At 41.5% G+C, this 17,098-nt stretch overlaps 1 protein-coding gene across 1 annotated transcript in view; it reads right to left on the bottom strand.

Moving 5' to 3' along the window:
* The window catches only part of Lrrc31 (leucine rich repeat containing 31), a 41,276-nt gene that overhangs the window by 12,502 nt on the left and 11,676 nt on the right, over positions 1-17,098 (bottom strand). Inside the window, exons 2-8 of the mRNA XM_074075243.1 lie at positions 16,808-16,951; positions 14,465-14,632; positions 13,566-13,733; positions 13,172-13,339; positions 12,516-12,683; positions 9,473-9,640; positions 5,250-5,417 (exon numbers count right to left, since the gene is read on the bottom strand). Coding sequence (XP_073931344.1) covers positions 5,250-5,417; positions 9,473-9,640; positions 12,516-12,683; positions 13,172-13,339; positions 13,566-13,733; positions 14,465-14,632; positions 16,808-16,951 — 1,152 coding nt within the window. The remainder of the gene's footprint in view (positions 1-5,249; positions 5,418-9,472; positions 9,641-12,515; positions 12,684-13,171; positions 13,340-13,565; positions 13,734-14,464; positions 14,633-16,807; positions 16,952-17,098) is intronic.

Raw genomic sequence — 17,098 nt, 5'->3', positions numbered from 1 at the left:
TAGAAAGAAAAGTCCAGGACCTGATGGATTCTCTGCTGAATGCTATCAGACTTTTAAAGAAGAACTGATACCAACCCTCCTTAAACTGTTCCACAAAATAGAAAGGGAAGGAAAACTGCCTAACACATTTTATGAAGCCAGTATTACACTTATCCCAAAACCAGGCAAAGACACCTCCAAAAAGGAGAACTATAGGCCAATCTCCTTAATGAACATTGACGTAAAAATCTTCAATAAAATAATGGCAAACTGAATTCAACAACACATCATAAAGATCATTCACCATGACCAAGTAGATTTCATCCCAGGAATACAGGGCTGGTTCAACATATGAAAATCAACAAACGAAATGAACCACATTAACAGAAGCAAAGACAAAAACCACTTGATCATCTCAATAGATGCAGAAAAAGCCTTTGATAAGACCCAACACCACTTCATGACAAAAGCTCTAAGAAAACTAGGAATAGAAGGAAAGTACCTCAACATCATAAAAGATATATAGGACAAACCTACAGCCAGCATTATACTTAACGGAGAAAAACTGAAACCATTCTCTCTAAAATCAGGAACCAAACAAGGATGCCCACTATCTCCACTCCTATTCAACATAGTACTGGAATTCCAAGCCAGAGCAATTAGGCAAGAAGAAGGAATAAAAGGAATACAAATAGGTAAAGAAACTGTCAAAATATCCCTATTTGCAGATGATATGATCCTATACCTTAAAGACCCAAAAAACTACTCAAAAACTCCTAGACACCATCAATAGCTATAGCAAGGTAGCAGGATATAAAATCAACATAGAAAAATCATTAGCATTTCTATACACTAATAATGAACAAACTGAGAAAGAATATATGAAAACAATTCTATTTACAATAGCCTCAAAAAAAAATCAAATACCTAGGTGTAAAACTAACAAAGGATGTTAATGACCTCTACAAGGAAAACTATAAACTTCTGAAGAAAGATTGAGGAAGACTATAGAAAGTGGAGAGATCTCCCATGCTTATGGATTGGTAGAATCAACATAGTAAAAATGTCTATACTCCCAAAAGTAATCTACATGTTTAATGTAATTCCCATCAAAATCCCAATGATGTTCATCAAAGAGACTGAAAAATCTACCATTAAATTTATATGGAAACACAAGAGGCCACAAGTAGCCAAGGCAATACTGAGTAAAAAGAACAATGCAGGAGGTATCACGATACCTGACTTCAAACTATATTACAAAGCAATAACAATAAAAACAGCATGGAACTGGCACAAAAACAGACATGAAGACCAGTGGAACAGAATAGAGGATCCAGATATGAAGCCACACAACTATAACCAACTTGTCTTTGACAAAGGTGCTGAGAATATAGGATGGAGAAAAGACAGCCTGTTCAACAAAAACTGCTGGGAAAACTGGTTAGCAGTCTGCAAAACACTGAAACTAGATCCATGTTTGTCATCCTATACCAGTGTTAGCTCAAAATGGATTAAGGACCTTAATATCAGACCCCAAACTCTAAAGTTGGTACAGGAAAGAGTAGGAAATACTCTGGAGTTAGTAGGTATAGGTAAGAACTTTCTCAACGGAACCCCAGCGGCACAGCAACTAAGAGATAGCATAGATAAATGGGACTTCATAAAGCTAAAAAGCTTCTGCTCATCAAAAAAAATGGTCTCTAAACTTAAGAGAACACCCACAGAGTGGGAGAAAATATTTGCCAGCTACACATCAGACAAAGGACTGATAACCAGAATATATCGGGAACTTAAAAAACTGAATTCTCCCAAAACTAATGAACCAATAAAAAAAATGGGCAAGTGCAGTAAACAGAATTTTCTCAAAAGAAGAAATTCAAATGGCCAAAAAACACATGAAAAAATGCTCACCATCTCTAGCAATAAAGGAAATGCAAATTAAAACCACTCTAAGAGTCTACCTCACCCCTGTTAGAATAGCCATCATTAGCAACACCACCAACAACAGTTGTTGGCGAGGATGCGGGGAAAAAGGAACCCTCTTACACTGTTGGTGGGAATGTAAACTAGTACAACCACTCTGGAAAAAAATTTGGAGGCTACTTAAAAAGCTAGACATTGATCTACCATTTGATCCAGCAATACCACTCTTGGGGATATACCCAAAAGACTGTGACACAGGTTACTCCAGAGGCACCTGCACACCCATGTTTATTGCGGCACTATTCACAATAGCCAAGTTATGGAAACAGCCAAGATGCCCCACTACTGATGAATGGATCAAGAAAATGTGGTATCTATACACAATGGAATTTTATGCAGCCATGAAGAAGAACGAAATGTTATCATTCGCTGGTAAATGGATGGAATTGGAGAACATCATTCTGAGTGAGGTTAGCCTGGCCCAAAAGACCAAAAATCATATGTCCTCCCTCATATGCAGACATTAGATCAAGGGCAAACACAACAAGGGGATTGAACTTTGATCAGAAGATAAAAGCAAGTGCAGACAAGGGAGATATGAGGATAAGTAAGACACCTAAAAAGTTAGCTAGCATTTGTTGCCCTTAATGCAGAGAAACTAAAGCAGATACCTTAAAAGCAACTGAGGCCAATAGATGAAGGGGACCAGGAACTAGAGAAAAGGTTAGATCAAAAAGAATTAACCTAGAAAGTAACACACATGCACAGGAAATTAATGTGAGTCAACTCCCTGTATAGCTGTCCTTATCTCAACTAGTAAAAACCCTTGTTCCGTCCTATTATTGCTTATACTCTCTCTTCAACAAAATTAGAGATAAGGGCAAAATAGTTTCTGCTGGGTATTGAGGGGGTGGGGGGTGACAGGGAGGGGGTGGAGTGGATGGTAAAGGAGGGGGTGGGAGCAGGAGGAAGAAATGACCCAAGCATTGTATGCATATATGAATAATAAAAAAATAAAAATTAAAAAAAAGGAAATGCAAATCAAATTAAAACCACTCTAAGAGTCTATCTCACCTCTGTTAGAATAGCCATCATTAGCAACACCACTAACAACAGGTGTTGACGAGGATTAGGGGAAAAAGGAAGCCTCTTACACTGTTGGTGGGAATGTAAACTAGTACAACCACTCTGGAAAAAAATTTGGAAGCTTCTTAAAAATCTAAATATAGATCTACCATATGATCCAGCAATACCACTCTTGGGGATATACCCAAAAGACTGTGACACAGGTTACTCCAGAGGCACCTGCACACCCATGTTTATTGCAGCACTATTCACAATAGGCAAGTTATGGAAACAGCCAAGATGCCTCACTACTGACGAATGGATTAAGAAAATGTGGTATTTAACACAATGGAATTTTATGCAGCCATGAAGAAGAATGAAATGTTATCATTCACGGGTAAATGGATGGAATTGGAAAACATCATTCTGAGTGAGATTAGCTTGGCCCAAAAGACCAAAAATCGTATGTTCTCCCTCATATGCAGAATTAGATCAAGGGCAAACATAACAAGGGAATTCGACTTTGATCACATGATAAAGTGAGAACACACAAGGAAGGTATGAGGATAGGTAAGACACCCAAAAACTAGATAGCATTTGTTGCCCTCAACACAGAGAAACTAAAGCAGATACTTTAAAGCAACTGAGGCCAATAGGAGAAGGGAACCAGGAACTAGAGAAAAGGTTAGTTCAAGAAGATTTAACTTAGAAGGTAACACACACGTACAGGAAATCAATGCATGTCAACTCCCTGTATAGCTATTTTTATCTCAACTAGCAAAAACCCTTGGTCCTTCCTATTATTGCTTATACTCTCTCTTCAACAAAATTAGAGATACGGGCAGAATAGTTTCTGCCTGGTAGTGAGGAGTAAGGGAGGGACTGGGGAGGGTAAGGGAGGGTGTGGGGGGAAGGGGGGAGAAATGACCCAAACAATGTATACACATATGAATAAAATAAAAATTAAAAAAAAATAAAATGTGGTATTTATACACAATGGAATTTTACTCAGCCACAAAGAAGAATGAAATTTTGTCTTTCAGAAGTAAATGGATGGAACTGGAGAACACCATCTTATCTGAAGTTAGCCAGGCTCAGAAGGCCAAAAATTGTATGTTCCCTTTCATATGTGGATTATAGACCCAAAACAAATGCAGTAATATTATTGGACATGGATCACACACTAAGGGGAGACCACGCACACAAGGAATAGGGAAAGGGAATGAAAACTAAAACTTGAATGTTTTTATTAGCCGTATAGGAGCTAATAAAGTAATCTTAAACTGGCAGAGGCCACTATGGGAAGGTGACTGGGAAGTAGTGAAGAGGTCTGGTAGAGATGAATAAATTCAGGTTGTAACACACATGTACATGAAAGCAATGCTAGGGATCTCTCTATATACCCAGCTTTATCTCAAGCTAGCAAAAATACTATGTCTTTCTTATTATCTCTTACATTTTCTGTTCAATAAAATTGGAGAAGAGGGCCAGAACAGGTTCTGTCTGGAAGTGAGAGGGATGAAGGGGAGGAGGGCAGGGGGGAGATGTGGCCCAAACTATGTATGCACCTATGAATAAATGTATAAACAATTAAAAAAATGAAGAAGTAAAAAAAAAAATTGAAGGTTTTGCTCTGCAAAATACACTTAAGAAAATTAAAATGCCTGTAGGACAGAGTCAGGAAAAATATATGTTGATAAAGAACTTATATCCAGAAAATCTAAAGAGTGTTCAATGTCTAATGTCAATAAGAATTTATACTCAAATTTCAGTCATGGTGATAATTAGTTTGCTAATTAGTTCACTTTTTGATGCTGGGGATTGAACCAAGGGCCTTATGAATAGAACGCAATCACTCTACTGTTTAGCTACACACCCAGCCCCTCAGGTTTTTACTTGAATAAAAGCATTCAACAGCCAATCTAGAGGAAAAGTTAAGTAATGCTGCAAGTACCATATAGAGAGGGTAAAATTTGTGATGGTGAAATGTAGATGATGGAAGTCTGAACTCAAAGACCATGTATGGGGGAGGTTGGAGCAGAGCCTGCCTACCAGGAACCTTGTCACCTAGTTACACCCATCATTTATGAGACCCCCCCTCCCATTGTTTCGTTTTAGATTGCCCTTCTCTGTTTTAATGAGATCTCTGGCTTGGGAGGTCTGTCTCAGGTGCTGGGGAGATGGTGCTGCACACAGCCTGCCTCCCGCCCCTCCTGCCCCTATGCTCCACAGGCAGGCGCTCTGGGCTCTGCCAAGACTGCTTGGAAGGAGTTCATACAAACCGAGGAGAGCCACATCCTCTGTCACCAGGGAACAGCTGCTCAGCCTTAGCACTTGAAGAGATGTTGACAGCTTTAGTGTTTCCAGAAGCAGTTTCAGGTTGCCACCAACACACTTATTCCAAGAAAGGTTGACTATTTCCAGAGCAGGGAAGTGAATGGAGGCTTCAGCTAAAAGTAATAATGACAATGACAAGAATAACTTAGACTTCCTTGAGTTGTGGAAAGTGGCCAGGGCAACATATTAATATAAGAAAGGTTGAGAGCCTTGTAGAGTCTCTTTTTCTCCTGCCTGAGATTCATGGCATCAAATTATGTTGACTATCTGTACTTAGGGAACTACTGGAAACTTTAGAATATTAAGACTTGATTAAATGGAATTCACTATTGACTGGGTTTCTCTTCTTTGCTTGGTGTTTAGGAAACAGAAAGAAGCAAGGTGCTTAGACAGTAGTAAATATTTTCAGAGTGTCCCTTGGTTGGTACTAGTCCATTGTGTGGTCACTGCTGAAATTCAGATGAGGTCAAGCCTCTCTGAGACTCTAGAATACTGAGAGATATTTGTGTTTACTTCATGGACTTAATGAGGCAAGGAAGGGGACTAATGTATTTTGCAAAGATTTTTAAATTGAAAGATTTTCTGCTTAATTCTCAGTTGACCTTCACAGTTAAAATTAAGCAGAACAACTCATTCCCAAGCATAGTATACACACTTTACTCTGCTTTCTTTCTGAAGAATAATATGTGTCCAAGCAGGAAGTATCTACTCTTTTGTAATATCTAATAAGAAACCTCTTCTACTCACAGTACAGAGACCTATAATAAGAGAGAAACCAAACCTTTTCTTTCTCTTATAGAAGTGATATAGAATATTATCTGTGTATTGATCTGCTTAATTTCAATTGAATAGTTGAGTTGTGTTAGATGATATAATTTAGTATAATAGCTACTTGATTATACAGCTAGAATAAGAGCCATGTCTTCTCATGGTTACAAAAGTATTCAACTTTTCCCAACTGGGAAATATATTTGTGAAACATCATGTTGTCCCCAAATTTATTTTTTTGTGGACCATTCCTAAGTGAACATTTGTCTGAGCAGTGAAAAGTGTCCTTCATGTCTTTATGTGTTTACCTAACTATTGGATGAATTATAGACACCTTTGAGAAGTTTGTTTACCTACTTAACTCATTTGTAGATAATACTTAAATTTTGATTCAGGTTTGCAATAAAGAATAAACACAATCCCTGCCCTCAAAGAGGTTATAATCTAAGGGAAATATTGACATTAAAAGCACAAATAAGCACATAATTACAAATTCTGACACAGGGTATTAATCACTTTTGTCATCGCTATGACCGAATACCTGACAGAAACAACTTCAGCAAGGAAAGATTTCTTTTGGCTCATGATTTCAGAGGGTTTAGTCCCTGGTTGGTTGGCCACATGCACTTGGGCAGAAGATCATGGCAGTGGGAGGAGGTTCTTCAACTTATGGAGAACAGTAAGCAGAGAGAAAAAGACAGAGAGGGGCTGGGCCAAGATATAGACCCCAAGGACCCGCTCCCAGCAACCTACTTCCTCCAGCCAGGCCTCACATCCTAGAGTTTCCAGAACCTCCCAAAATAGCACCACCAGCCAGAGACCAAGCATTCAGCACCTGACCCTGTAGAGGATATTTCATATTCAAACTACAACACAAAAGCTGTCCCAGTTTAGTGAGGGGCTGTCTTAAAAAAGGACACTTGCACTGGGACCAGAAAATTGGGTCAGAACTCCCCAGGAAAGTAGGGCATCCCAGAGAACAAGATGACCATGGGGCAAGGGAGAATGTGGAAACATGAAAGACCTGAAAGAATCCAACTGAGGCTGGTTTAGGGAGAAAGATAAGAGGGCAGAGAGGTACTGGAACCAGCTCACCTGGGCCTTGTAGGCAACATGAGGGAACATGGATTTCACCTGAGGTGCTGTATAGGAAAGCCACTATTTTTAAGCTGACAAAATCCAATTTGCTTTTATAGCTAAAACTTATAGATGCTTTCCCCCTAACAACACTGACAACTAACATTTACTGTGCATTTACTGTGTGCCAGTCAGCTTTCTAAGAATGTTACACGCAATAAACTCTCAATTCTTACAACCTCAGGAGGGTTGTTCTATTATTCCACGTTATGTTTTATAGATGAGGAAACTGAAGTTCAGACATGTTTAAGTACTTGAGGTCCCAAAAGTCATAAGAACCAGCCAGATTTGATTTCTGGGGGTCTGATTACAGGTGCTGTGGAGCCAGGAAGTGTACCAAACACTCTCCCAAAGAATAAGTATGACCAGCTTTAAGGCATTCACAGGCCCCCACATGCATGCCTATTGCCCCTCTGGGTCCCCAGATTCAGAACACCAGGTCTGAAAGTTACACATCCCTGGCACTGTCCCTATCCAGACACATGGGAACCACATGAATGTTGCTGGGGCTGTGCTGGGAGAAGGACCAAGTCTATGTGAATCGAACAAAGTTCTCAGGTTGAAAAGGAGGGCAAGTTTATCCTACATACAGAATTGGGGGTGATACACATTTATTTTTATTAATATTTATTTTATTAATAAACTATTTATTTCATTAATAGTAGCCCTTATCTGGTCTGCAATATAATCCTCGCCCCCGCCTTTTTTTTGAGAGAGAAAGAGGAACCAGGACATGATATACCCTTAAGGGCACATTCACAGTCAACTGGTTCTTCCAACCTGGCCCCACCTCCTACGTTTCTCACCGCCAAAAATACTCCATTCAGCCTGAATCCATCGACGGATCAGTCTATTGAGAAGGTTAGAGCCCTCCCTCATGATCTAATCACCTCTGAACATTGAGAACCAAGTCTTCAACACATGAGCCTTGAGAGACATTTCATATCCAAACCATAACAGAGTTGACATGAAGGCCAAGTGAGGTTGTACGTGACTGTAATCACAGCACCAGGGAGGCTGAGACAGGAGGATTGTAAGTTCAAGGCCATATTGGGCTCCATAGTAAGACCCTGTCTGAAAAAGGAAGGAGTTAAGATAGTAGACATGAGACCACTACCCCTAGAAAGACCAAAAAGGCTGACCCTTGGCTGGAGTCTGAGAACATGGAGTTTGGGGGTGTTCTCAGCATTGACTAACTGGTGAGGGTGGTTTACAGTGCCTAGCATGATTATTCTAATAAGATTTGTGCTGGGCACCAACTTCCCTTCTGTGAGTGTGGAGTTCTGGAATGTGCCAGGCAGAGGGTGCCTGCATGGCTGACTCAAATGTTCAGAGGAACTTCCCCAGGAGACAGCATTTCACATGTGTCATCAAAGCTCATTGCTGGGGGAACTGTGGTGTCCCGTTTGACTCCACCAAGACTCCACTCTTGGAAGCTTGGTTTCCTCTGGACTTTGCCCCAAGCACCTTTCCCTTTGTTGGTTTTGCTTTGTGTTACTGTAAAATAATCCTGATCACAAGTATAACTATGTTCTGAGACCTGAGTCCTCCTGGGAGTCCTGAACCTACAGTTGGTGTTGGGGACCCCAAGCACCATGTGTTTCCTGGGTTGGGAAACATATTTGGGAAAATGCTACAAAGTCCCTCTGCCTCAAAACATCTCTCTCTACTTGCTGGCCATGCTCTTGCCCCCAAATGGACAGAAATTTCAGATCCAGTAGACCCTTGATCTAGGCTGGGTATATCCTTGACCTTTAGGTTTCCTGAGAGAGAACAAGAAGTCCTGTGGGGAAGCGAATGCTGGGAGTCAGCTGGACTCAAACGTTAGTAAATGTATCAGACTCGCAGCAGCATCAAGTCATAGCAACTCAGCAAATTTACACGTTACCTCAAGAGTTGGTTATATACAATTTAAGAGTTAAGTCTTCAAATGCCAGCATCCTTCATACCACTCTTATAAGATCATTTTATGACTATTTTTGGCAGTACTGAGGTTTGAACTCAAGGCCTTGTGCTTGCTAAACTGGCGCTCTACCACTTGAGTCACACCTCCAGCCCAGAAGATCACTTTTAAGATGGTATATTTCTGGAAAGAAAGACAAGTTAGTACTTTGTACTTTCCTGTGGCTGAGCCTTGGAACATAATTTGTGTGTAGAGAGAGCCAAAGAAAGAGAGTGGGGGGAGGGGTAAGGAGAAGAAAAGCGGGGAGGGGGTTCATGGGTTATTGCCCAGTGGCTGCAGGGAGCTGGGCACTTCTCTTACCAAGAGCTGTGAAAGTGTCTCTCTCCAAAGCACAGTTGTTGATTAGCAATGACTTCAATGCAGGTAAAAATCGGAGCCTGCTGAGTAGGTTGTCAGAAGAGCAGCCCATCTTTTTGTTGGCTGATAAATCCAGTTCTTGAAGATTCGAAAGTAAAGGGATAACCTGGGCTATTAAAATATCAATAGTGATGTATTTTAGGCACCATCTCACAGAATCTTCTGGATATGTATTGGGGTTCCATACTCTTCTTTATCTGGCAGTCACAGAGCTCCCCACTATGACCCTGTCCTCCCTTCCACACAATTGCAGACCATGCAAAGTAGCCTTCTCCCCAGTGTGCTTCTTGGGGCTCTCCCCAGATCAGAAGTAAAGACAAAGACTTTGGAGGCAGAGAGAAGTGGGCTGTAATCCTGGCCTGCCAGTTAAAAATTGTGTGATTTTGCACAAGTTACTTGCCCTCTCTGAACCTTAGTTTTCTCAATCATAATACCTGCTTCACAGGATCACTGGGGGGATAAAGCGAGTTGGTCTATGTAAAATGCTTGATCTAGTGCTTGGCACATATTAATATGATATTGCATTCTTAACTGAGAATGTAAGTACCAGTAAAGCAATGAAAACCAGCAATCCAAAGGGTCCCTCCCGGGAACAACACTGGACTGGGTCCTGGGGGGCTCACTGGGCCAGAAGTTACCCCTCGTTCACTACCTTTCTGCTATTTTCCCCACCTCCAGGCATTTGCCCAGCTCTCAGCAAGGCAGGAAACACAGTATCCTGGGATTTCCATGAGGTCGCTCACCTTTTTGGCCACTCAAGCCAAAGTAACTCCTTGGTCACTTATCACATCACCCTACTTTATTTTCATCACAGCACCCACCATTGCATATTTTCCTATGCATTTGTTTTCCATCTTCCCTCCCTGAAGGTAAGCTCTATGTGGGGGATTAATGGGAATCAGTACCTGGAACATCAGAGGTACTAAAGTTTGGGGAAGGAGGGAAAGAGGTCGGGGGAAAGTAAGGAAGGGAAGGCAAGCCAGGTGGACGCCTACAATCCCAGTATGTGCGAACATTTCACCTGCTTTTAATCCCAACAGCACTTTGAATCTCACCATGCAATTTGATTAGGTATTGTTTGTTCCTACTCCTGACAGATGGAAGCTCTGACTAACTGTGCGACTTTTCTGTAGCCCATGACACAGTGCCACATACAGTCAGAGGATTAGTTGATAGTTACTGGCTAAATGATTCCATTTCTCTGAGATATCTGCAGTGATCAGATGAACAAATGTTCCGCTAGCTAATAGCATAGGGTAGAAAGCAGAATGGCACTCCTTTCCATTGTTTCCAAATTAAGCAAAAAGGAGAACAATGCATTTGCTGCAGTTATTAAATAATCCTCAGTGTTCCAAGGCCATTCTCCCAAGTCAGTGGCTGTGGCCCAGATGAGGAAGGCATACCCCTGGGTTGTGCTATGGTGACAATTAATATCCTCTAGCACTGTCATCTTTCCCTAACAAGATCACATGTGGCATTCATGTTACTCTGGCATACCAAGGGACTCTGGGAACCCGATAACTCAGGAGGGTCTCCTTAGGCATGATTCTCAGGCTAGGATAAGTAAAGGGGATGATGGTAGCACACAATGCTCCAGGAGGAGCTCGAGGAGAGATTCGTTTACTTTAAAATCTTCATAACAGCCATAGACACGTCTCATTTTCCCAAGTGAAGGAATAAGAGCCTCAGAAAATAATTTAGCACATCTAAAAGATATTATGTTACACCTATAAACTTACTGTACTGTTTTCTTCCCAAAATAGTAATGAAAACATTGTGTTTATTCTTGTTAGTCATTCATTCACATATTCAACATGTATTTATTGGGTGCCAACTATGAATGGTGCCTGTGCTTGAGCAAGGGGGGAGGCGGGCACTGAACAAGACCCATCCCTGCCTTGGAGTTGCCCATGATCCAGAAGAGAGCAAGAGAAAAGTGTTCCCACCGCTCCACTCCTCACAGAGCAGAGCAAGCCTGGTGTGTGTGAGGCTCGGTGAGGACAGTGTGGCCAGAGTGGGGTCGATGGCAGAAGGGAGGGAAAGAACAAAAGCATAGAGTAATTGGAGCCATTTGGGAGACCACTGATCTCCTTCAATGATCAAGGCATGAGATGGTAGGGGCCTGACCAAGAAAGTAGAGATTTGAATGGTGAGCTGTGATCAGATTCCAGATGTATATTGAAGGTTTATTATGGCCATGGATGGAATAAAACTCTTAATCTCTGTTCTGTTTGCTGGGAAATTGTATTTATATTACCTGCTACAACTCTGGAACTATGTTGGCTGTAGGAAAGTAAGTGTAGTTACCCACAATTGTGATGTACACATTAGGCACAACCTCCTGTCTCTTTTTCTGTAACTTCATTTGTACCCAAGTAGCTTGGATTCACTTGGTAGTTTGAAAGTCTCAATATCCTTCATTTTGATCTTCTCTCTATACATACCTGCTTATAGGTGACTTTGTGACACTAAGATTCATTTGTATTTTTGAGAGGGCAGTACTGGAGTTTGAACTCAAAACCTCACACTTGCTAGGCAGATGCTCTACCACCTGAGCCACCCCACCAGACCTTTTTTGTTTGGGTATTTTTGAGATAGGGTCTCTTGAACTATTTGCCCTGGTTGGCCTCAAACTGTGATCCTCTTAATCTCTGCCTCCTGAGTAACTAGGATAACAGGCATGAGCCACTGGCTCTATTTTTTTTAAAGATTAATTTCTAAACAGTAACATATATTCCAACATTTTTCCTTCAAGTGCCAAACCTATCATTTTCAGATGTGTATAGAAGGGAATGAGACTCACTAGCATTTACAGGACATTCAGTACATGCCAAATACTTTGTTGGAGCATTCGCAGAACTTTGATGATTGGACTTTCCTAATAACTTCATAAAATGTAAAAATAAATGTATAGCTCAAAGTTTCCAAGTTGCAAACATAAGCCCTATTCCAAAACCTTTTCCTTTGCTCTGTGACGTTTACTTACTCAGTGACACCACATCGTTGGTTGTTAGTGAGCACTGGTGAAGATCTAGGACTTCCAGATGTGTTAGCATGGCCAACTGAGCAGGCGTGTCTTCAAACCCTCCACCCAGCTCCTTATTGCAGGAGAGGTCTAATTTCCTCAGCTCACCCAGGTAGCAAAAAGCAGCTTCTATGAAGAAAGTCAAAATCCCATTCTGACATATCACAGGCGGTAGGAAGGAGTGGTGCAAGGAAGGGGCAGCAGTGAAGAAGGAGGCTGAGTGGATTCGCTGTGATGACTAAAGTCAAAAGGAGGATTAACTACAAACTTCCTGCCCAGCATTGGAGTTTATGTAGAATCGTGGGCTTACTCAAGCTGCCAGCGAGACGGATGGAATAGAAGGAGAGAAAGTGATGTAGTTTCCCATGATGAGGACAGTCAACACAGAGGAACAAGTGTTAGCCATCGTCACCACAGAAGGCACTTTTTATCAACACCAATTTCTTCCTACTACTGAGCATAAAATAATGCTGAAGTTTTCGAAAGTAACAGAAAACCACCAGCTTTAGTATCATAAAAACTTTTTTTTGCCCTGTGTCCAGGTATATCATACCTAATATATCCTGGCCTTTTCAGAATTAAAAATAAAATCTTAAGATCAACCATTGTTAACTCACCCAATATTTTGGCACTCTTTTGTGATAATCCACAGGAATGTAACTTCAATACTTTCAAGTTTGAGGTGCTTTTTAAACCCTGAGCAACACTGTCTAGACTGTCACCGATGCTTCCGTTAATGGAAAGGTCAAGTACTTCCAGGTTTTGCAGCTTCGGTAGCAGTTGACCTGGAAGGAAGAAAACCCAAAGGCCAGTAGCAACACTATAAAACCACAAGGCGAGAAGTCAGGGGCAAGTAAGAGGCAGTGAGCTTCTTGTGCTCTGGGGACAATGAGCCGCCCTTTAAATTCAGGGTAAGAGAAAGCACGGCTGACTTAGTGTCCCAAGCTATCGATCACAGCATCTTCACATTTTTTTTTTAATCCAGGAAGGACTCTTCCAAATTCCACTTACCCACAAATGCTCCATCTTCTGACGTAAGGGCACAATCCACAAGCTCAAGCTTCTGTATCTTACTCCCTTTTTGGAAACTGTGGAGAACCAGAGGCAAGTTTCCTCCCACTTTACTATTCCAGGACAAATTCAGCTCTTCAAGTTCAGGTGTAGCTTCAAGTGCTTCTCCTGTTACAAAATGGCCAGAAAATTCAGCTGATCATTTCTCAGAAAAGCAAGAAATTAATTTTGAAATCAGTGCAACCATTATTTAAGAAGAATGGAGGCTGGGGCTGGTACTGTGTTAGGTGACAAAAAACAGAGAGAAGATAAGGACCCAGTTTCTGCCCCTCACAGCTAGATGAGTTTCTGTATTTGCAGGCACAGCAATTCTAATCCCTCACAGCCTCTGAGAGTAGAGGGGCTGCAGTGAGAAAGGGGTGAAACATGGCCGTTTCCTGTCTGAAACCATTTCCCACAGGAAAGCATCCAAGACTAGAGTGGAGATTGGGAGGGAACAGGGAAAGTGCTGGAGCAATCAGTCTTAGGAATGACTTTGACTGCCTTAGTGGAGGAACACACATGAAAATGTACTTCCTCAATGAACAGTGTCAACCATAGCACAATAAAGGACCCTGGAGAATCCCCTGGCTCCAGAAGCCTCTGTGCCACTGCCCACTGCTTGGCAGGAACTGCTACCATTGTTTATTCATTCCATGAGTTAAAGTTTTGGGAGTCCCGGAGTCCCTCACTGAAATGAGTATTCTCCAGGAGTTATAGCATCTTAAATGAACTATGTAGCCCAGGATTGCCTCAAACTCGCAATCCTTCTGCCTCAGCCTCCTGAGTGCTGGGATTACAGGTGTTAACCACAAAACCTGATGTGAGAAGCCATCTTTTAAAGGAAACATTCAGCATACCTATTGCTTGAACATCCTCAGTTGTAAGTCTGCAACAACCCAGCCTCAGGATCTTTAACTTGCTGACAAGACACATTTGGTGAGTGATTGAGTGGAGGGTCCCACCTACTGAATCATTCCAGGAAATATCTAGTTCTTCCAAGTCTGGGAGAAAAGGCAGCATAGACACTAGAAGTGAATAGAAGAAAATGCAGATTTGTATATGCAATGTGATTTGTAGCAAATAGAATTCAATACCTATGTGCACAGGATACAGCTTTGTGCTGTAAGAGAAAGGAAGAGGGTTGACACGCTGACTTTGAGCAAGGCAGGGATCTCTCAACTGTCTCTGGACAGCTGGAGAAATTACAGCATTTAAATTTCTCTGTTTCTTAGGATATTTTTTATTTCTGCCAAATAATTGCATTCTGAAAATAGTGGTGTCTCCACAAGATTCTCTAGAACTTTCTTTATTATAGTTGAACCCAATAGTAGTGGTGATAATTCGGCTTCTGCTCCTACCACTGCTCTGTGATATGCATACCACCCCTTTAATTCTGGAAAACGCTCTGAAATCCTTACTTCTCACCCTATTGGATCCTGAAGGGCCTAACACATGCTTTGTGGACTAACCGTACCTTTTTGTTTCTTTTTTATCTTGTTTACATGGCCATTGGGACCTTATACTTGAATGGACCAAGATCCAGGCTCAGAGCTCAAAGGCGCCTTGTCTGAGTCTCTGTTCATTCAAAGTAAAGTTACTGTCTGTGGCAAAGATACTCAAAGAGCATCTTTATCTCCTGAAGCAACAAGGCTTGAGAGTGGAAATGCCCAAGTAGAGGAGACAAAGCATTTTTGCCTGCTTGCTTCTGAACACCAGTCTTGAAGGCTAAAATGGTGGCAGCCCTGGAAACAGCATTTGGGCACCTGCAGATCCACACACCATAATTCCAAGCCCTCCAAGATTCTGAAACCATGTGACCAGTGAGAACGGTGTTATTTTCCTACCAGTATTCAAAGCACTTAAGCCACTGCACCCCATTCACCAAAATCAAATCTTTATAAAGGACAAAACTCTATTGAATACATAGGGCAAAAATTTCATGAAAGGAAAAGAAAAAACTAGAGCTTGCTTTTCTAGCACCGAACATTGAGGTGACAGCTGTAACCTTCCACTCCAACTTTTTTTTAATGCATGAAGGAAATCAAGCCTCCTTCCTTTAGTAATCTCATTAAGAAAATGCACAGTCACACACAAAATACAGCTCAGTGGTAAGATTTCAACTTGCATCAGAGTCTCATACACTATTAAAATGCACAAACCTGGGGTCCACTCTGAGAGTCTGATCCAGTAAGCTTGGGCTGGACATAGGCAACTGTATTCCCATGTGCTCTGCAAGTGGTTTGGCTACTACAGACACTGGAGAACCACCATATTAAGAGAGGTGTCCCGCATATAACGGTGTGGATTTTAATTAAAACACTGCTGCAGTCTGAATGTGTGCGTCCCTCGAAAATGCATACCTCAAAACCTAATCCCCAATGTAACAGTATTAAGAGGTAGGGCCTTTAAGAGGCGATCAAATTGTGAGGGTGGAGCACTCACAACTGGGATCAGTGCCCTTCGAAAGCAGCTGAAGGGAGCTTGTTTGCCCCTGTGGGATACAGAAGGTACCATCTAGGAAGAAGAGTGAGCCCTCAATAGAGAAAATCAAACTGACTTTGGACTCTTCCTAGACTCCAGAACTGTGAGAACTAGCTTCTATTGTTTATAAATTACCCAGTCTAAAGTATTTTGTTCCAACAGCTCAAATAGACTAAGACAACTAGTTAAGGACCCCTCACTCAAAATGCAGTTTTCCTGATACCTCTCTGTTGGCAGATACGTACAATCTGATTCAAGTTTTAATGTACTGAGAAACAGTAAAAGAGATGGTGTGGGGAGGGGGGTTCTTCCAGCCAAACTTCTGCTCAGGTGTAAGAAGTGTAGGCATACTTTTTGTTTATGAAAGGTGTAAGCAATAACTGCTGGAAGTTATTCTTTTCATTCCACAATAATAAACAACATGATACTCCTTCAAATTCCCAGCAGGGCTCCGTTTTATGGATGAATTTTATGAGTTTGCATCATCTGCAGGAACAGATGTTTCCCAAGAACGAAGAGGCACTTACTAGGTAGCTAAAATTGCTTAGGATAAAAACAAATCAATCTCCTACACTCAAGCTTGAGGAAGAATCAATCAATTTATTTATTTATTATAAATGATGGCACAGCTGGCTTTTCTGAGACTGACCAGGACCACTCAGAAGACTTTTGAATATGCCTAATCTGCATTCCCTGTACAAGGTCAACTGTACACAGACCTACTTCCCCGATATCTGCCGCTGTCAGTCCACAGTTATTCAAGTCTAGACACTTGTCCACAGCCTTTTTGCCCAGCTTCTGTGAGAATTGATCATTTTTCTCCGTCCTGGATCCCAAATCCATTTCAGAACCGAGAGCCTCAGCTATATAAAAATAAAGAAGAATTTGCTGTCAGTGACAGATTACATTGAAGACTGATAATGACCCTGACTGGTTCCTTTGTGAAGCCTCACTTCAGAAGGGGAAGCAGTGACTGGGGACAAACCTTGAGCACAGTTCCTAATGCCATG

Source organism: Castor canadensis, chromosome 5 (genome assembly GCF_047511655.1).
Source record: "Castor canadensis chromosome 5, mCasCan1.hap1v2, whole genome shotgun sequence".
Lineage (NCBI taxonomy): Eukaryota > Metazoa > Chordata > Mammalia > Rodentia > Castoridae > Castor > Castor canadensis.
The sequence above is the reverse complement of the archived record's forward strand: the minus strand, read 5'-3'. Positions and strand labels throughout refer to the sequence as shown.